The 21937-nt window shown below is 37.8% G+C and overlaps 1 protein-coding gene across 1 annotated transcript in view; it reads right to left on the reverse strand.

Moving 5' to 3' along the window:
• Positions 1-21937, reverse strand: part of LOC140197010 (uncharacterized) — a 227344-nt gene that overhangs the window by 176568 nt on the left and 28839 nt on the right. The window contains exons 10-21 of the mRNA XM_072256942.1: positions 20293-20477; positions 18945-19125; positions 16473-16598; positions 15241-15363; positions 12743-12859; positions 11002-11241; positions 9874-9996; positions 9351-9473; positions 7517-7645; positions 6202-6321; positions 5379-5498; positions 228-347 (exon numbers count right to left, since the gene is read on the reverse strand). Coding sequence (XP_072113043.1) covers positions 228-347; positions 5379-5498; positions 6202-6321; positions 7517-7645; positions 9351-9473; positions 9874-9996; positions 11002-11241; positions 12743-12859; positions 15241-15363; positions 16473-16598; positions 18945-19125; positions 20293-20477 — 1707 coding nt within the window. The remainder of the gene's footprint in view (positions 1-227; positions 348-5378; positions 5499-6201; positions 6322-7516; positions 7646-9350; positions 9474-9873; positions 9997-11001; positions 11242-12742; positions 12860-15240; positions 15364-16472; positions 16599-18944; positions 19126-20292; positions 20478-21937) is intronic.

A 21937-nucleotide genomic window follows, 5' to 3' on the forward strand; every position in this document is an offset into this window, starting at 1 on the left:
TTTTGGACTCTCATGCTCTCAGAAAGGACTGTTGCAATAACTCAATCATCTTCAATACTAAGGGTTGGACAAAACAGACGGTCCAGCCAAAACTATCAATCTCACTGCCTCTCTCATTTAATTATCAAATTATTGAAAATTTCTGGCAAAAAGTGACTGACAAGCTAAACTTACTCAGCAAAGACAGCTTTTCAATGCAAGTTTTTCTATTACATACTGCTACAAACCTGTGCAATTGTGTCCTGCATATCCAGTCAGGCATGTGCAGTTGTAATAGCCCTTGGTATTGACACAGTAGGAATTGTTTTTCCAAGAACAAATGTTACTATCAAGACATTCATTCACATCTGAAAGAATAAACCACAAACAACACATTGCTATTTATTCCAAAATAACGATACAACCTCTATGTTTACAATTGTCGCTAAATTTACCGTGGTATCCAGTTGTCTCAGCTCAAGATTAAATTTGCAAGTGTGTACATTTTAAAGATTTGCATGTGATAAATGGGCACACTTCCTGCAATATTGTGCAGTGAATTAAGTCCAAAGAGTGTGTAATCTAGTCCTGCACCTTGCATGTTGAATCCTTAATTATACCACCTACGACTCAGCTTCACATCATCAGGAGAACATCAGAGACTGAGAATCAGTCGGTGATTACAAACGATAAAGCTGAAAACAAAGGACCAAGTACTGACAAAACCAGTTTAGGATTTCACTGGGAGTTATTTGCATAGTTCTTGTTGGTTTTGTCATTGCCAAAACAACATAGACTGGGCAGAAATAGTGTGTATATATTCTTGATATATATATCTATCTTATTCAATTACCAAAGAGCAACACAAACTAAAACAGATAAATCAGATGTTACCTTACTTATGATGATAACTTACTTATGTTGCTAACCATCATCAGGAAAACAATTCATGTATTTCCACCCTTTCACTGACAGTTGCTAAACCCCTCCAAGCTAGCACAGAATCCTTGCCATTAGCACTATTATCTGCTTCAAACTTAAGCATACACGAGTCAACAGACATCCTTATAATTAGAATGATTAAAACTTGAATTGTTTAGAATGGTTTAAAGTTAGCCAATCAAAAATTAATTCAAATCAGGGTCATTAAAAAAAAACCTTATAGGTAAAATTGAGAAAGGATGCACAGCCTAGATTTGCAATTTGTTTTTGATATTTTCCTGGCTTCAGGAGTGTAACGAACAACATCAGTTTAAGTTGGCAACAGGTTTATTGATTTCTCAACCCATTTGGAACCCCCAGATCTAAACTGTTGCTTGTCGGTCCATTATGGAATAAGGAGCACAGCTCCAGTTTATGGTCTGGTACCATTTAAAGGGCCACTCAGCTTGTAATCGGACACCTTATGATGCAAGGGGTTACTGCATTTTTGTGGCGCATGTGGGAGATAGGGATGCAGGATGCCTTGCAATATATATTTGTAGATGCTCCCTATAAATTCCTGTCTGTACGAAAGGGTGCTTCAACATAGAAAGTGTATTTCTATTGCCATGACAGTCACCCTTACAATTCCTCACAATTAATACATCCTACAAATGTTCAATAAGTTTATTATCTTCTTCATATTATAATAAAGTGTGGCAACAGCAGAAATTGAGCAGGGATCAACTGAAGAGGAAAACAAATCACCTCAAGGGAAATTAAGTAAGTAGGTAAATGCAGGCTTTGCCAACATTGCTGACAATTTTAAGTTTTAACATGTAAAGCAAAATTATATTTACTTCATATTGTACTTGCAAATTATTCACACAACAAATTACTTTTCTGATGAAATTACTGTTATCCAACTTCTGCTTAGAGTTGAAACAAATTGTAGAAAATGAAAAAGCTATCAAATTATTCAGAGTCTAAAAGACAAATGTGAACTGTTTTAAAAAACCTAATTCTTCTCCAGGGACTATTCAATATTTCATTATATTACTCACCTGTGCAAGTGGGTCCTTCATATCCACTCAGACATGTGCAGTTGAAAGAGCCCTCGGTATTGACACAATAAGAATTGTTTTTCATGGAACAGGTGTTACTATCAAGACACTCATCAATGTCTGAAAAAAACAATCCGGAACCAAGATATTGCATTAGGGAAGAGGCTTTTTAACAACTGTCCACCTTATTACAAATGTATCTGTTACTCTTTAGTATCAAAGTACTTGTGTGCTGACACATACAGCCCTGAGATTAATTTTCTTGCAGTCATTAACAGTAAATCCAAGAAACACAATCTAACCAATGATAGATCACATCCAACAGGACGGACAAGCAAGCAACGTGCAAAAGCCAAAAAGGTCTGTGCAAGTACAAATGAAAAAAAAATAATTAAGGAATAAATATTGAGAACAGGAGATGAAGAGTCTATCAAAGTGAGTTCATAGGTTGTGGGAGCACTTCAATGATGGGGCAAGTGAAGTTATCCCCCTTGCTTTAAGAACCTGATAGTTGAGGGGTAATAACTGTTCTTGAACCTGGTGGTGAGGGTTGTGAGGCTTCTGTACCTTCTTCTTGATGGCAGCAGCGAGAAGGGAGCATGGCCTGGATGCTGACAGTCCTTGATGATGGTGCTGCATTTCTGAGTGAGTGCTCCGTGTAGATGTGGTCAATGGTCGGGAGGGCTTTGACCACAACTTTCCAAACCAGCTGCAACTATCAATATCACTGTCTCTCCCTTTTGGTTATAATCTTTTTAAAAATCTGGCAGAAAGTGACTAATAAGTATTTACTCAGCAAAGACAGCTTTTCAATGCGAATTTTCTATTACTCACTGCTACAAACCTGTGCAATTGTGTCCTGCATATCCAGTCAGGCATGTGCAGTTGTAAGAGCCCTTGGTATTGACACAGTAGGAATTGTTTTTCCAAGAACAGATGTTACTATCAAGACATTCATTCACATCTGAAAGAATAAACACAGACAATACATTGCTATTTATTCCAAAATAACGATAGAACATCTATGTTTACAATTGTCGCTAAATTTACCGTGGTATCCAGTTGTCTCAGCTCAAGATTAAATATGCAAGTGTGTACATTTCAAAGATTTGCATGTGATAAATGGGTACGCTTCCTGCAATATTGTGCAGTGAATTAAATCCAAAGAGTGTGTAATCTAGTCCTGCACCTTGCATGTTGAATTCTTAATTACACCACCTACAACTGAGCTTCGCATCATCAGCAGAACATCGGAGACTGAGAATCAGTCAGTGATTACAAACATTAAAGCTGAAAACGAAGGACCAAGTACTGCCAAAACCAGTTTAGGATTTCATTGGGAGTTATTTGCATCGTTCTTGTTGGTTTTGTCATTGCCAAAACAGCATAGACTGGGCAGAAATAGTGTAAATATGTTCTTGGTATATATCTGTCTTATTAACTTACCAAAGAGCAACACAAACTAAAACAGATAAATCAGATGTTACCTTACTTATGATGATAACTTACTTATGTTGCTAACCATCATCAGGAAAACAATTCATATATTTCCACCCTTTCACTGCCAGTTGCTAAACCCTTCCGAGCTAGCACAGAATCCTTGCCATTAGGACTATTATCTGCTTCAAACTTAAGCACACACGAATCAACAGGCATCCTTATAATTAGAATGATTAAAACTTGAATTGTTTAGAATGATTTAAAGCTAGCCAATCAAAAATTAATTCAAATGATGGTCATTAAAAAAAACCTTATAGATAAAATTGAAAAAGAATGCAGCGCCTAGATTTGCAATTTGTTTTTGATATTTTCCTGGTTTCAGGCGTGTAACAAATAACATCAATTTAGGTTGGCAACAGGTGTATTGATTTCCCAACCCATTTGGAACCCCCAGATCTAAACTGTTGCTTGTCAGTCAATTACGGAATAAGGAGCACAGCTCCATTTTATGGTCTGGTGCCATTTAAAGGGCCACTCAGCTTGTAATGGGACACCTTATGATACAAGGGGCTACTGCATTTTTGTGGCACATGTGGGAGATAGGGATGCAGGATGCCTTGCAACTATATTTGTATATGGTCCCTATAAACTCTTGTCTGTATGAAAGGGTGCTTCAGCATAGAAAGTGTATTTCTATTGCCATGACAGTCACCCTTACAATCCCTCACAATTAATCCATCCTACAAATGTTCAATAAGTTTATTATCTTCTTCATATAATAAAGTGAGGCAACTGCAGAAATTGAGCAGGGATCAACTGAAAAGGAAAACAAAACACCTCGAGAGAAATTAAGTAGGTAAATGGAGGCTTTGCCAACATTGCCAACAATTTTAAGTTTTAACATGTAAAGCAAAATTATATTTACTTTATACTGTATTTGCAAATTTTTCACACAAATTACTTTTCTGATGAAATTACTGTTATCCAACTTCTGCTTAGAGTTGAAACAAATTGTAGAAAATGAAAAAGCTATCAAATTATTCAGAGTCTAAAAGACAAATGTGAACAACTGGTTTAAAAAACCTAATTCTTCTCCAGGGACTATTCAATATTTCATTATATTACTCCCCTGTGCAATTGGGTCCTTCATATCCGCTCAGACATGTGCAGTTGAAAGAGCCCTCGGTATTGACACAATAAGAATTGTTTTTCATGGAACAGGGGTTACTATCAAGACACTCATCAATGTCTGAAAAAAACAATCCGGAACCAAGATATTGCATTAGGGAAGAGGCTTTTTAACAACTGTCCACCTTATTACAAATGTATCTGTTACTCTTTGTTATGAAAGTACTTGTGTGCTGACACATACAGCCCTGAGATTAATTTTCTTGCATTAATTAACTGTAAATCCAAGAAACACAATATAACCAATGATAGACCACATCCAACAGGTTGGACAAGCAAGCAACGTGCAAAAACCAATAAGGTCTGTGCAAGTACAAACGAAAAAAAAATAATTAAGGAATAAATATTGAGAACAGGAGATGAAGAGTCTATCAAAGTGAGTTCATAGGTTGTGGGAGCACTTCAATGATGGGGCAAGTGCAGTTATCCCCCTTGATTTAAGAACCTGATGGTTGAGGGGTAATAACTGTTCTTGAACCTGGTGGTGAGGGTTGTGAGACTTCTGTACCTTCTTCTTGATGGCAGCAGCGAGAAGGGAGCATGGCCTGAATGCTGACAGTCCTTGATGATGGTGCTGCTTTCCTGTGAGAGTGCTCTGTGTAGATGTGGTCAATGGTGGGGAGGGCTTTGACCACAACTTTCCAAACCAGCTACAACTATCAATATCACTGTCTCTCCCTTTTGGTTATAATTTTTTTTAAATCTGGCAGAAAGTGACTAACAAGTATTTACTCAGCAAAGACAGCTTTTCAATGCGAGTTTTTCCTATTACACACTGCTACAAACCTGTGCAATTGTGTCCTGCATATCCAGTCAGGCATGTGCAGTTGTAATAGCCCTTTGTATTGACACAGTAGGAATTGTTTTTCCAAGAACAAATGTTACTATCAAGACATTCATTCACATCTGAAAGAATAAACCACAAACAATACATTGCTATTTATTCCAAAATAACGATACAACATCTATGTTTACAATTGTCACTAAATTTACTGTGGTATCCAGCTGCCTCAGCTCAAGATTAAATATGCAAGTGTGTACATTTTAAAGATTTGCATGTGATAAGTGGGCACACTTCCTGCAATATTGGGCAGTGAATTAAATCTAAGGAGTGTGTATTCTAGTTCTGCACCTTGCATGTTGAATTCTTAATTACACCACCTACAACTGAGCTTCGCATCATCAGCAGAACATCAGAGACTGAGAATCAGTCAGTGATTACAAACAAAAGAGCTGAAAACAGAAGACTAAGTACTGCGAAAACCAGTTTAGGATCTCACTGGGAATTATTTGCATAGTTCTTGATCGTTTTGTCATCACCAAAACAACAAAGACTGGGCAGAAATAGTTTATAAAACAGTGCCCACAATTTTAAGAAATTACATGTAAATTGTATTTACTTGATATTGTAGTTGCAAATTATTCACTCAACAAATTACTTTTCTGATGAAATTACTGTTGTCCAATTTCTATTTACAGAGTTGAAGCTAAATATAGAAAATAACAAATACTATCAAATTATTCAGAGTCTAAAGACAAATGTGAACAACTGTTTTAATAAACCTAATTCTTCTCCAGGGACTATTCAATATTTCGGTATATTACTCACCCGTGCAAGTTGGTCCTTCATATCCACTCAGACATGTGCAGTTGAAAGAGCCATCAGTATTGACACAATAAGAATTGCTTTTCATGGAACAGATGTTACCATCAAGACATTCATCAATATCTGAAAAAAAAACAATTCAGAACCAAGATATTGCATTATGGAAGACGCATATGTACAACTGTCCTCCTTAGTACAAATGTATCTGTTACTCTTGACCTTGGATGAAATTTGGTGGCAATAACATTTGAAAGATTTACACAAGGGAAATGGGCACAAGTCTTACACTAACTGCCATCAATTAAATTTAATGACACTTATCCTAACATTAAGGCTTCTATTATAAAAATCAATTATAACATCTGTAACATAGCTCAGATCTTTAGGTCATTTGCAAAGTGAGTTGGCCAGTGAATAGACTGAATAATGTTGCAAACATCACTTATGAAGGTTAAGGTCATCACTAATAGCAGCCTATGGATTCAGAGTTCAACATTCAAACTTCAGAGTAAACTTATTATCAAAGTACATATGTGTCACTATATACAACCCTGAGATTAATTCTCTTCTGGGCATTAACAGCAAATCCAAGAAACAGACCAGAACCAATGATAGACCGCATCCAACAGGACGGATAAACAAGCGATGTGCAAAAGAGAACTGTCTATGCAAATACAAAAGATAAAATAATTAAAAATAAATAAGGAATACATATTGAGAACAGGAGATGAAGAGTCCTTCTAAGTGAGTTCATAGGTTGCGGGAACACTACAATGATGGGGCAAGTGAAGTTGAGTGAAGTTATTCCCTTTGGTTCAAGAGCCCAATGGATGAAGGGTAATAACTGTTCCTGAACTGGTGATGTGGGTTGTGAGGCTCCTGTACCTTCTTTCTGATGGCAGCAGCAAGAAGAGAGTTTGGCATGGATGGTGGGGTTTCTTGATGCCGGATGCTGCTTTCTTGCGACAGCGCTCTCTGTAGATGTGGTCGATGGTAGGGAGGGCTTTACTTGTGAGGGAACTGGCCATATCTACAACTTTTAGTAGGATTTTGTTATTTATTTGCATATACTTGTGCAGTTGCAGTTGGGTTTGCCTTCATTACACCAGCAAGGTCTATGCCAATATAGTTTGAATATATTAATGGCAAACATCTGCTTTATTGAGAGTAATATTCCAAATGCTGGAGCAACTCAGCAGGTCCGGCTGCATCAGTGGAAAGCAATAAACATTTGGCATTTTGGGTCAAATCCTTTCATCTACTTTATTAACTTTTGTAGAGGTCAAAACAAATAAAAAAACAGATAATTTATGCTTACCAGAGCATGTAAAACCATTTCCAGTATATCCAGCAATGCACTGACAGTGATATGATCCTTCCAAATTTGCACAAAGTCCTTGACTTTTGGAACAGTTATTTGCTCCTGCATTCAGGCATTCATTAATATCTGTAGAACAAATTTACTGAATTAAACTATATGCATCACCAAGACCTTATTATGTAGAATTTTAACTTATGGCACTGTGTTACAGCAATGCAGTCTAACATTTTTATAAGTCAAAGTAAACTGTATTAAAGAATGTTTTTATGTGCAACTATGTAATCACAAAATTGGACTGGAATCTTCAGGCCAAGGTTAAGAGTGCTACTCCCATCTTCAGCTGCACATCTAATGATGCCCATCGCACTGCACTGCCCTGCAAACACGATGCTGATCAATAGGAGAGGGATGTATTGGGGTGTATTGGTTTTTGGATTGTAAGTCAGGTGGGCACGGGGAAGATTAGGAACAGCTTCCAAGGAGCTATATTTAGAGGAGTTGCATATCATAAGTAGTCAACTTGGTGAGATCTGTAGGGGGATGGTTCAGGGCTGAAAACAGACAATAGATATCGGAGATGAGTTCTTATAATAATAGTGGAAAATGGCACAACAAAATCCTGACAGTCTGCAGATAACAGTCTACAAATTTCCTCAGAGACCCAAGAGACTGCAGATGCTGGAATCTGGAGCAACGTACAAAAAGCTGGACTGCAGCAGATCAGGAAGCATGTATAAACAATAGGAAGTAATCAATTGTAGCCCCCTGGTAAGCCTCAGGCTCGCTCAACTCGCTTTTGTCTGGGGGAAGCACCCAATTGGTTTGTTTCTTCTCTTATCAATAATATAACCCAAACAAGCAGAAAGAGAGAGAGAACTCCTTACATCGCAGTTAACATAACAAAGAAGCCATTTTGATTAGCCTACGCAGTAACATAAAATAAGAAATCCCTTACTCAATCAATGCCTCGTGAGGTGATCCTTCATCTGAAACCTTCTAACCTGAAACATCAACTGTCCATTACAAATCTCCTTCACAGATAGGACAAAGGTGCAGTGAGTAGAGCAGGGGCCACATAGCTTCAGTGAACTGGTTTTGAACCTGTGTACTCCAGTTTCCTCAAAAATCCCAAAGGCATTCAAGTTGGGAAGGGGAGGGTAGAATCGAGTGAGAAAGGAATGTGGATAGAATAAAATGAGTTACGGTAGTATTGGCATAGAAATGGGCATTTTAATGATGTTAATAGACTTGGTGGGCCAAAGGACTGGTCTCTTTGCTGTATGTTCTCTTTGACACGCAAAACCTTACTCTGCAGTTCATGTTACGAGGTGAGCAATTGATGTGAATCATGTAGGAACTCATAAAGTGACTTTGGAGCAGACATGATGTACGGAATGGCCTATTTCTGCTCCTATGTCATATGATCTTAATCAGCTAAGGACTATTTGTTTTTAGATTATCCCTTTATTACTGACTTGATGATAAGCACAATGTAGAATGTGCACAGAAAAGTTTGTTCTGTTTTCTCCACTGATGTGCAATATTTAATTTCATCATTCTCAAACACCAGGACTGTAATCTACATTGGTATGTTCTCAGAGTGAAATGATGTAACTTTAGATATTTAAAACATTATGAATTTCCCAAATACAATAAATGGCTGAATGAATTTAACAAGTCTTTAAGCCAATGGTTGTTGTAAACTGAGAATCATTTCCAGCGGCACAGATCCTTTCACACTGACGAAGCAAACTTGAATCCTAACCTGGTGATCATCAATTTTTTTTTTGTCCACTGCCTGAGCAGAAAGCAGTTGGCAATTCACAAGTACCTTTGCATGTTTCATTTATATTCTGGAATCCACTTCTGCATTCACAAGTAAAAGATCCTTCAGTATTAACACATTCTTGGCCGTTCCCTGGACAAGATGCCATGTCTTGGCATTCATCAATATCTGAAATTATAATAAAATAAAATAATTGAGCAAAGCGTTTATTTTTTAAATCCTTAATAATTGGAAATGAACAAAAAGTGTTTCAAAATAGTGTGCTATTAACCAATTGTTATTTTTTCTGCCTCAGTTACAATAAAAGAGTGAAAGTAACTGACTAATAACGTTCCATTTTATAATGTCTACAACATTGCTTTTTGCTAGCATTGATATGTTTTATATGGACAATCAAAAATAGAGAGAAAATTAATTCTTGCTGTGGAAGAAAAATATAATCTGCTAATATTTGTTGAGCACACAATATTTGAAGGCATATGTTCCAGTGTTGTTCTTTGGAGAAAATTGAATTATTAGTTCTAAAGTTTAAAGCATGCTAGAAATTAACAGACTTTTTGATGCCTACCTTCACAAGTACTGTTTACTCTCCTGTATCCTGCAGAGCAAATGCAAATATAGCTTCCAAAGCTGTTTTCACAGCGCTCTCCTGCAGAACAGTTATCTGTTTGGTTTGTACACTCATCAATATCTGTAACAAAGATGATGCCATGAGACGATTCTATTTACTAAAACATTTATGTTTTTATATTCATTTTGATTTCATAACTGATTCATTTTAGTGAGACTCTAGGCTAGATGATTCTGATACTTGTCACATTTTAAAATTTAGGAGAGGTGCTATGCAGCTCTGAACTTACAGCCAGGTCTGAATTTACTAGTGCTTTCATTTATAAAAGAAGGTAGGTCTCGTTAATCCCGACAGTTAATGCCAAGCCACATCAGGTATCCTTGAATTCCAATGATGCCACTGGTCTGTATCAGCACTTGAAACTTCTGCCTTTCTGCCTGCCCTGTGTTCCTCCAGTTTATTTCTGACAGAGTTGAACAAGACAGTGTGTTCAAACACAGCTTTCCCTTCTCTGAAAGCTGGCAAAACTGACTCTGAACCAAAGCCAAGTACAAGAGCAATGGTGCTTCACCAAATGAACAGTGACAGGCAGCACCCAAGAAAAAGTATTTGTTTCACAAATTACCTCATTTTAAATGGTTTGAACTAATTTTTAGCGTTGATGTGTTTTCCAGCTTTTGAAGTATAATGATAAAATATATAATGTTAAATTTTCTTATCCTTCAATGTACATATTTGGAACATTGCTGAGCACTTGTGATTGATAAAGATGTTCACAAATATTCATTGGCCCCAGTTATGCCGACTGCGTCGACAGCCCTCAAACCTGGGGCCGAGGATCACCAGCTAAAAGAAACCTACACAGTGAGTGCCACTGTTCCTAAGATGTCAGAGCCCTTGTCATATTGGGCCACACAACAGGTGCATGGAGTTGGACCCCTGGCTGGTCAAAGATGGTCAGAAACCACACTGAAACATGGAGAAAGTCCGTGAAATTTTAGGGAAATAAAAAATTTACTCCGAAATCATGCAAGTATTTAATTCAGAATGTACTTTATAATATTATTAGCCTTCTTACGAAAATATATATATAAGGTAACCAATATATAGCTGAGGGTCACATACCTTCGCAGAATGTTCCATTTCCTTTCAATCCCGACATGCAGGAGCACTCGAATGAACCTGGTGTATTCTGGCATTTGGCATTATTGTCACAGTTATCCAGAAATCTGGTACATTCATTAATATCAGTGCAGTTAGGACCTTCATATCCACTATTACAGTTGCAAACATATGAGCCTTCTGTATTGTTGCACTTGGAATTCAAAGCACAATTGTTCTGACCTTGTGCACATTCATCAATATCTATATTTATATGAAATAAAGACAAAAACATTAAATTTTGTGAAACAAAGTCGTAGGATGCATTATTTAGTAGTCTCAAGATCACTTGGTAAATATTAATCTGCTTTTTTTTTGTTCTATGTACCGTAAGTTGTATTACTATTTTCCCCTGAATGACAAAGGTACCATGACAACAAAGAGAAAGGCAACAATTGGTGTGAAATGAATCAGGGTGGATCTGAAACTAGGATCGTCTAAGACAAGAGTCAATTTAAGAAATGACTCAGACATGTTGATGAAGTATCTGAAAAACATGTAGAGAGTGGAAACACATTTCAAAGAGACAATGAAAGATTTGATAATGAATAAGAGCGCAGGGAGATGACTAGGAGGAACTTGTGATGACAAGAAGGGAATATGACAAGTATGGGAAAATTTTGAAGGCAAAACCAAAAAGAAAATATAGGGAGAAACAAAGATTGGACAGCAAATGTTTGTAAACAGGAAAAAGAAGAAACCTGAGAGATTTGGAAATGATGGAGATGTGAAGAGGAAAATAGAAGAGTGGGATCTGAAGGTATTTAGGAATTCAGAACCATTGGGCTTGTATAAGAGCTAAGTGAACATATATCAAGGAAAGCATTGAGCACTGATTAAGTTGGGAATTCCTGCCACATGGAGGCCAATTGTAACCTTATCCAACCAAAAGAGATCAGGAGAGCAGACAGTTAAAAATTTGGTCATTGAAGGTATTGATGACAAAGCAAGTATGTCTTGGCATTCACCAACAGCTTTCAATGACGTGGTGATGAACCAGTATCTTGAACTGCTGTATTTTTGTGTAAAGTGACCTAACTACTGTTAATTGGCTGGCTTCAATTTTTATGAAATGTTCTTTTGGGCTCAAGAAAAAAATCTAGGCCTCCTCTACCCCGAAAATCTTCCAACTTTCCATCACATGAGACATTTAGAAATCCTCATCCAGGAACACTGGAGCTGGAATCTACATGGCTAATAATTAACACTGCTTCCCAACCCCCCCCCCCCCCACATTATCCCAACAATGAAAATATATGTTACAAAATTTATCATCTGCCATTAAAGATTGCAACACCCACCTTTGCCATGATATTTCACATGTTCTCTGCTAACTTTATTCACTATGGAAACAAAAATTTTCCTTACTACATGCAAAGCAGACCATGTAAGAAATGTAGATCAAGCCAAAGGAACGCCTGAAGGAGAGAGGTGACTGCATACAATGGCCAGACATGAAGATACATGATTTACTGTATCATGTTGACAGTACGTAACTTTGCAACTGTCAGTTATAGTTTATTTTTCACATTTTACACCCCACTGAAGTAAACATTGATTCCTATTACATCAGAATTATTTGCTGTTTCATCTTTTTCAAATTTAATGTAAGCAAGTTGTGATTCCATCACTTTTAACAAAAAGAAAAAGTGAATAACAATGTTTCAAAACTATTTTTTCCAGTGGAATACACTTGTGTACTCACCTGTGCAGTTGGGCCCTCCATATCCCGTTCTGCACGTACAGTTGAAAGAGCCCTTGGTATTAGTGCAGATGAAATTATTCCCTGAACAGTCAGTACTTTCAATGCATTCATCCACATCTGAAAGAATAAGTAATTTAACATCATGATTGTAGTCTGCTTAATTATAAATACGTTTGCCTGGATTTTGCAATCCTCAACAAAGGAATGAATCTCACCACTTTGATACAATTATTAATAAGTTTTCTGTGTATTTTACAGTGTAGACTGCTCTATTAGTGAGTGAAAGCAGTGAGTAGGAAAAAAATCCAGTCAATTAAGTACATGTTTTAAACATTCTAAACAAACAAGTCCAACTTTGAATGTATAACTTAAGACAAGTCTTGCAGAGGAACAGAATTAGAAATAAGAAAAGGAGGATGGGATGAAAATATAATGAAATTAAAGTGAAAGATTATTTCTTAAGTGTAGTAAATCTTAAGCAACGTAATAAAAGGCATCCTTGAAAGAAAATCTAAAGAAATGAACTTCAGAATAGAAACACAAGGTAGCAACATGGTCGTTTGAACCAGCTCTGGTATCCAACTTGGCCTTGGATATTCTCATGCCTCAACTCCACTTTCTTCTTTATCCTGATATCCATTGAATGTCAACTATTTGTTAAAGTCAGCTTTGACTATGATTAATGATTGATCAAGGGACTTCAGACTCCTAGGATGTAAATTTTCACCATTCCGAGGGAAGAAAATACTTCTAGTCTACTTGCAGCACACAAGCTGCTGGAGGCATTCAGCTAGTCAGGCAGCATCTATGGAGGGGCATAAATAATCAACGTTTCGGGCCAAGACCCTTATGAGACTGCAAAGGAAGGAGGCAGAAGCTAGAATAAGAAGATGGGTGTGGGGGGGAGTGGTCAGAGTATAAACTGACAGGTATAGGCAAGACCAGGTGAGGTTGGGGTATAGCCTGGAGGCCAGTGACCAGTAGTGTTCCATGGGGATCTATTTTGAGATCCCAGCTCTTTATGATTTTATTAAATGCTCTGGATGAGGAAGTGGAAGGATGGGCTAGTAGGTTTACAGATGACACAAAGGTTGGTGGGGCTGTGGGAAGTGTGGAAGATAGTCATAGGTTACACTAGGACATTGACAGGATGCACAGCTGGGCAGATGGAGTTCAAGCCAGAGAACTGTGAAGTCATTCATTTTAGAAGGTTGATTTTGAAGGCAGAATACAGGGTTAATGGCAGTATTCTTGGCTACATGGAGGAACCGAGGGATTTCTTCGGGTCTAGTAAGGTCAAGGAGAATCCTATCCCAGGTACGACAGTGGAAATGCAGGTAAGGGCAGCAGAGGTAAAACCCCTATTTTTTGGGAAAAAATAAGAGGACATCTCAGATGTTCTGGAATGGAAAGCCTAAGAAAAGATGTAGCAGAGACAGATAAACTGAGAGAAAGGAATAACATTTTAACATGTGACAGAGTGGGAAGTATAGTCAAAATAACTGAGAGTCAGGCAAAGTGATTAATCTGTGCCTTTCTCATTGAAGGCTTCTATTTTCTTCAGAATTAATTACAAAAATTTGTTCACCACCATCATTAAACTAACCAGGCCCCAATGAATTAGCATAAACCCTTCCATTTATAAAGCAACGCTACATCAATTGCCCTTTAGTTTTCTGGCACCACTCCTGTAAGTAGGAAGGGCTGAAAATTTGTAAAAAGATACCGAATTTTCACTACCTCTTCTTTTAACAACATGGGATATATTTCAGTTGGTCGGGATGAATTAGAAATTTCTTAGATGTTTTTGGCCTTAAAATCTTTCCTATTCATAACATGAGAAATAAAAGGTTTGTGATATCTACTGACTATAAAAAATCACAATACAGATAACTTTTTAGGAACTCTGTACATTAGAATGACTACTGGACTAAATAGGAATTAAAATGAACAATCTAGGAATGCTTTATAATCTGGGATTAAAGTGTATAGTTGAGAAGATGCAGAAAGATTTTTGGTTTCTTAATGAAGTATGGAGCAGATGAACCGTTGACTTGGTGCCACATAAGAAATGAATTCGTGGAGAGGACTAACTCCATATCTAAAAAGAAACCAATTCCAAAATTATGACTTACAAGGATTTAAATAAATTATCTGATGTAATGAACGTAGCCAGTTAAAGGAAGCCACTTTTAATTGTTTCTTTAAAAACAGTGATCAGCTCATAGTTTACTTTAACTTTGGACAGGAAGTAACAATACTATAACACTGTCTCCATGAAACCAATAGAATTCAGGGTCTCAACCATTAGAATACATTGTTCTATTTAAACAGGAATGCATTGCATGCTGCAGGTGAAATGAGAATAACTAGCTCTGAGTGTTATGAAGAACTGCAGTTGTAGAAGATTTCATATGCACTTACCTTAATATTCACATTTTTACGATTAGTCTTCATTATTTACATATTAAATGGCAATATAAAGAAAAATACCATACCAACACAGAACTCGTATGGCTTTCCATTGTATCCAGATTGGCACACACATGTAAAGTTTCCCATTGCATTAATGCAGTCTGCATTCTCGGGACATGTAGATGGACGACTACATTCATCGATGTCTGAAAGAAGAGTTAAATTAGTGAAATTTTCAGTTTGCCTACATACCCCCGTCCCTTCCCAATATTGCCTATTAGAAGTAATAAAATGCATAATAGTCTGTGATATTTTTACATGCTGGATTTGAACATAGTGTACTGTATGCCCTAATTTATAAATAGGCATACTGTGGAAGAGAGGGATGTTGTAGACATGGAAGTTTGATTTTTCTAATGTAGCTGAAGACTCTGGTGAAAGAGTTCCTATGATCATTAACTGCAATAAAGTCCTGGTTTCAAACAAAATTGTTTTGAGATTTTGTTATAAAGTACAAACTCAGATAGATTCTACAGCGTTTACGACGGGCAAAGAGATCCTAAGATGCAAACTACACACATCAAAGTTGCTGGTGAATGCAGCAGGCCAAGCAGCATCTCTAGGAAGAGGTACAGTCGACGTTTCAGGCCGAGACCCTTCGTCAGGACTAACTGAAGGAACAGCTAGTAAGAGATTTAAAAGTGGGAGGGGGAGGGGGAGATCCAAAATGATAGGAGAAGACAGGAGGGGGAGGGATGGAGCCAAGAGCTGGACAGGTGCAAAATGTGGTTGAAAAGTTGAAGAGCCGAAGAAATTACAGATGGGGAGCAGTGAAAGATGGTTTCACTGAACTCCCGTCAAAGAAAAGATTTAAACTTCTTCAGTGTAGGCATCACTGGAAGAGGCTTCGCAGTAGTGAATTTAAAAACGCAAACACGATGAATTCTGCAGATGCTGGAAATTCAAGGAACACACATTAAAGTTGCTGGTGAACCTCTACGAAGAGGTACAGTCGACGTTTCAGGCCGAGAAACTCACTGCTTTTGATTATTCATTGAAAACCCTCATAGAGTGTGTTTATTGCATTACAATTTTTAGGATTATTAAAAACAAATTGAATTACCTTCATGATTCAATTAAATCACAAAGCAAATGTATTAAAACAGCGATCAAAATTATTTGCTGCAACAATGACAATATGACCAATTCCAAAAATGAGCACCTCAAGGGGTTTGAACAATGAAGTATGTTTTTCCTTGTTCCTTTCATCCATAAAGGATAATTTTTCTTCAGATAATAAGCTCTGGTAACTTACCATCACACATGGAACTGTTTGTTGTATTTACTGCATAACCTTCTTCACAGCTGCAGTTATAACTTCCAAACGTATTTGTGCAGATCTGCTCACAAGTGTCTGTATTTTCCTGGCACTCATCCAAATCTACAAATGCAAGCAACAAGACCTGGATCAGTGTATGAATAGTTGCTCTATAACGATGAGCAATTCCTTCTGGAGGCATCTGTGCCTGCAACGTGTCAATGCACACAGAATCCTGAGAGCATGCAGTTGCAAAAGCAGTCTATACAATGCACACCTGGATGTAATTCATTTCAAAAGAAACCTTCACAACACCAGAGCTGCTTCATCCTCGGTTAAATCCAATGGAGTCCAATAGCAGGAAGCATCTCGGGATGGTCTTTTTTAAAAACTACATGCTTTCCATCTAAGATGGCACCTTTAAGAGCTCTTGCTCTTGCTACTACTTCACACTGAACATAATTACAATCCTGCCTTATTATTTCACCCTCATCTCACTACCAACTTCTCTCTTACCCTTCTGCCAATCTTACTATCTCTCCCTGTTCTTCCTATTCACTCTGTTATCTGCCAATTCTTCTCTCACAAACTTCCAGCTAAGCTCTCTCTCTCTCGAACACCTGGCCAAACTCTCCCCAACCATAAACATACACTCATAGGTACCTAATAAAGTGGTCACTGAGTGTATGTCTGTGATCTGTAACCCATTCACTTCAATGTTTAATGTACTGTGTGTTCAGAGCTGCTCCTCTGCACACCACTGTTGTAATGCATAGTTATTTAACTCACTGTTACCTACCTTTCTGTCAGCTTGAACCATTCTCATCTGACCTCTCTCATCAACAAGGCATTTTCACCCACAGAACTGCTGTTCACTAGATGTTTTTGCTTTTTGCATCATTCCCTATCAACTTTAGAGACAGCTGTGCATGAAAATTCTAGGAGATTAGCAGTTTCTTAGATACTCAAACCACCCCGTCTGACACAAACAACCATTCTATGGTCAAAGTCACTTAGATCGCATTTCTTCCCCATTCCGATGTTTGACCTGAACTTCCTGACCACGTGCGCATGCTTTTATGCATTGAGATGCTGCTAAGTGATTGGCTGATTAGACATTTGCATTAATGAGCTTGTGTGTAGATGTAACTAATAAAGTGGCCAATAAGTGTATGATTCCATTTCTCCCTGGCCTGTCTAACTTACCAAGTCTCCCCTCCATTCCATAAAATCAACTTTATATTCCCAGTCTCTCATACCTTGCCCAAAGTCTTTCGCTTTCCTGATCTCCACAAACAACACTGACCTCATCCTCTAACTGGATTTTCACCCTGACTCCACAGTGATGATTCACTGATCAGTATCAATATACATCTGCATTTGTTAAATCCACATTAGTAAATTGTGTCATTAGAAAGATCTGTCTTGGGGTTTAATAACTTCATAGAAGTAGACCACAAAAGCCATTTAACTGGCTCCAACATTCAGTAATATCAAACCTATTGACCACTGTTTCAATTACACTCAGTAACCCAGCAATCACAGTGAAATTTCGGAGAAAAACACACCATAGCTTGTGCTCCAGGCTTCAGGGTTTTCCTTTGTTTAAAAGTAGACAGATTTGGTTGGATTTTGTATGGAAGATTAAAAAGATAAGCACCAGCTAGGGTTTTTTTTTTGACATGCTGTATTCATAGCCAACAACTTGAAGATCAATTTATCTCCATTCTCTACTTTTGTTAATATCAACTATTTATCCCTCTGAACTCATACATTAATGTGATGTCATGAGTTTTATCTGAAGCAACTCAGTGGATACCTTTTGAAAATGTACATGGATCACATCAACCATTTTACTCTTCTCTATACTGGAAGCTACATTCTTAAGAAATCCAATCGAATTTTTCAATCATGATTCTTGCTGTAATACTCATTGACTTTTATGTAACCTGATTATGATTTTCTAACTTAAGAGTATTTATTACTATTTCAATATTGTCTTGCTGTTTATGTGGTTCCTGTAGAAGGATTATTATCTGAAGGATCGATGCCTCAAAAAGGTGGCGTCCATCATTAAGGAAGCCTATCACCCAGGTTGTGCCTTGTTCTCATTGCTACCATCACAAAGGAGGCACAGAGCACCAAGGCACACACTCAACGATTCAGGAACAGCTTCTTCCCATCTGCCATCCGATTTCTGAATGGACGTTAAACACTACCTCACTACCTTTCTTTTAATTTCCATTTTCTGTGCTACTTTTTTAATTTAACAATTTAATATATATATACACTAACTATAAATCACGCTTTTTTTTTACCCCAATTGCATTGTACTGCTGCCGCAAAGTCAACAAATTTCACGACATATGCTGGTAATATTAAACCTGATTCTGATTCTCAAATGTACCTATTTTGTTAGTTCCTGTTGCATGCTTATTATAAACAGACAATAAGAGGCATTTTAATTACCATAACATTTTTCTCCATCTCCTTGTAAATTGTCTGGACATGGGCCACAAGTATGACCCTCCAGTGGTGCAGGTTGGTCTTTGCAGGTATCATTGACAAAACATGGATTGTCTTCACAAGCATCGAAATCCTCAGTGCAGTAATCACCAGTATATGCAGGAGTACAATTACATGCCGCAACCTAAATGATGAACAGAGATGTTGATGATTGATAAATGATCTCGGTTGCTTTTATTGTCCAATTATTGTGTCACTTTCCCCTGTCTGGCCCACAAGCAAGCATTGCCATAATGAATTTCTCACTCCAAGACAGAATTGTCTGATCAATAGACCATAAGACATAAGAGCAGAATTAGGCCACTTGGCCTATTGAGTCTGCTCCACCATTCCACCATGGCTGATTTATCATCCCTCTCAACCCCATTCTCCTGCCTTCTCCCCATAACCTTTCATACCCTTGCTAATCAAGCACCTGTCAACCTCCACTTTAAATATACCCAATGACTTGGCCTCCACAGCCGTTACTGGCAATGAATTTCACAGATTCACCACCCTCTAGCTAATGAAGTTCCTCCTCATCTCTCTTCTAAAGGAACGTCCTCCTATTCTGAGTCTGTACCGTCAGGTCCTAGACTCCCCTGTATCGGAAACATCCTTTCCACATTCACATGAAAAGTGACCACAGTTGATCATCTTTTACTTTAGAGCTTCTAAAGAGAGAATGCATTCTTACTGATAGCTATGTTATAGAACATAGAAATCTACAGTACGCTACAGGCCCTTCGGTCCACAATGTTGTGTCGACCACATAACCTACTCTAGAAACAGCCTAGAATTTCACTATCGCATAGCCCTCTATTTTCCTAAGCTCCATGTACTTATCAAAGAGTCTCTTAAAAGACCCTATTGTATCCATCTCTACCACTGTTACTGGCAGTGCATTCTATGCACCCATTACTCACTGTGTAAAAAACTTACCTCTGACATCTCCCTTGTACCTACTTCCAAGCACTTTAAAACTGTGCCACCTCGTGTTAGCTATTTCAGTCCTGGAGCAAAGCCTCTGGCTATCCACATGATCAATGCCTCTCTATCAGGTCACCTCTCATCCTCCGTTGCTCCAAGAAGAAAAAAACAAGTTCACTCAACCTATTCTCATAAGGCAAGCTCTCCAATCCAGGTAACATCCTTGTAGATCTCCTCTGCACTCTCTCTATAATATCCACATCCTTCCTGTAGTGAGGTGACAAGAACTGAACATAGCACTCCAAGTGGGGTCTAACTAAGGTCCTATATACCTATAACATTACCTCACCTCCTTATGAATTATAACTTTGACTTAACTTACCACAAACATGGTATTGTTGTTTTGCATGCTTATAATGGATCTGGTGTAATCACATGTTGAATTGATGCTACAGTTGCATATTGTCAGTGTCAATCCGAGCTCAGACGTAGCCTTCGAGTCATTGGCTTGTATTATGGCAAACACTGGAGAGGAGCTTGTTGGATGCCAAGAAAAGTTCCCACTTTCTGTAGGTATAAAAGAAGAATCCATGTGGTTTCTAAAATGCTGCACATTCGTATTCCAATATGTTAAGTAAAATTATAAGCTGCCATTTAACTCAAAAATAAATATGATCGGAGGGGGCGTCACGTGATGACGTGGGATTGAGACGTGTAAATCCAGCTCTCCCGTAAAAAATTAGCAAAGTACCGTTTAAACAAAACAAAGTTAATAAATACTTTCCGAAAACTATTTATAACTTTGCAAGACTACTTTACGATATACCTCCTAAATTGCAACAGAAGAAGTCTGTTGTTGCGAAGCCACCGCGAGATGGGAAGAAAAAAGGGCCTACTGCAGCGATGGAGCCTCGGACTCAGGTTAGATCTCTTTTGGAGGAGATGCGTTCTATCTCCACGGTAGAACAGGGAGCAATGGCGGCGGTAGCGGTCTCTCGAAAGAAGGTGCCGGAAATGCGCATGCGCAAAGAAGAACGCATGCGCAAATCGATACAACTCAAACTACAAGAACCGACAGCCACTGCAACTGAAAGTGACTCAGAGTCAGAATCAGATACCGCAGAGAATACAGATGAAGAAGAGGAGGAAGAACTGGAAGAGATTGGAACTAAAGGAGATGATGGAGACATAAGAGAGGCTTTATTGCAATTAATGGCTGAAGTAAGAAAAGTAAGAGCAGAGCTTAGAGACATGAAGATGTGCTATAATAAAGCTATGAAAAGACAGGATAAAATGGATAAGAAGCTTCAGGAGATGGAAAGAAAAATGGAGCATATTAATGATAGAGTGGAAAAAAACAGAAAATGATCTGCTTGTCTGGAACACGGAAAGAAATCGACTCTTGGAGAAAGTGGACATGTTGGAAAATTTTAGTAGACTTAATAATATTAAAATTGTTGGCCTTAAAGAAGGTATGGAGGGAGGAAATCCAATAAAATTCTTTCAAAGATGGATCCCAGAAGTTTTGCAAATGAAAGAGGAGGACCGATTAATTGAAATTGAGCGGTCACATAGAGCTCTAAGACCAAAACCATAAGATGACCAATATCCACGAGCAACTTTAATAAAATTCTTAAGATTTCAAGACAAGGAAAGGATTCTACAGGCAGCTGCGCAAGCTGCCAAGAATAGAAAAGGGTCATTGATGATTCAAGGGAACAAAATTTTTTTCTACCCTGACATAAGTTATGAACTTTTGAAGAGAAGGAAGAAATTTAACCCAGTGAAAAAAATCCTATGGGATTACGGTTATCATTTTATATTGCGTTACCCTGCAACCTTGAAGATTTCTTTGACTGGTGGAGAAAAAAGATTTTTTGATGAGTACTGGAAAGCAGAGCAGTTTGTGCAAGACTCTCTGAATATTCACCAGGTACAAGAACAAAACCAGGGAAGCGAGATGGATTGAAGAAGAAGACTGGGTCAAAGAATGGACTTGTTGGATTTTTGAAGGCGGATGAATATAT

Source organism: Mobula birostris, chromosome 4 (genome assembly GCF_030028105.1).
Source record: "Mobula birostris isolate sMobBir1 chromosome 4, sMobBir1.hap1, whole genome shotgun sequence".
In the NCBI taxonomy this organism is placed as follows: domain Eukaryota; kingdom Metazoa; phylum Chordata; class Chondrichthyes; order Myliobatiformes; family Myliobatidae; genus Mobula; species Mobula birostris.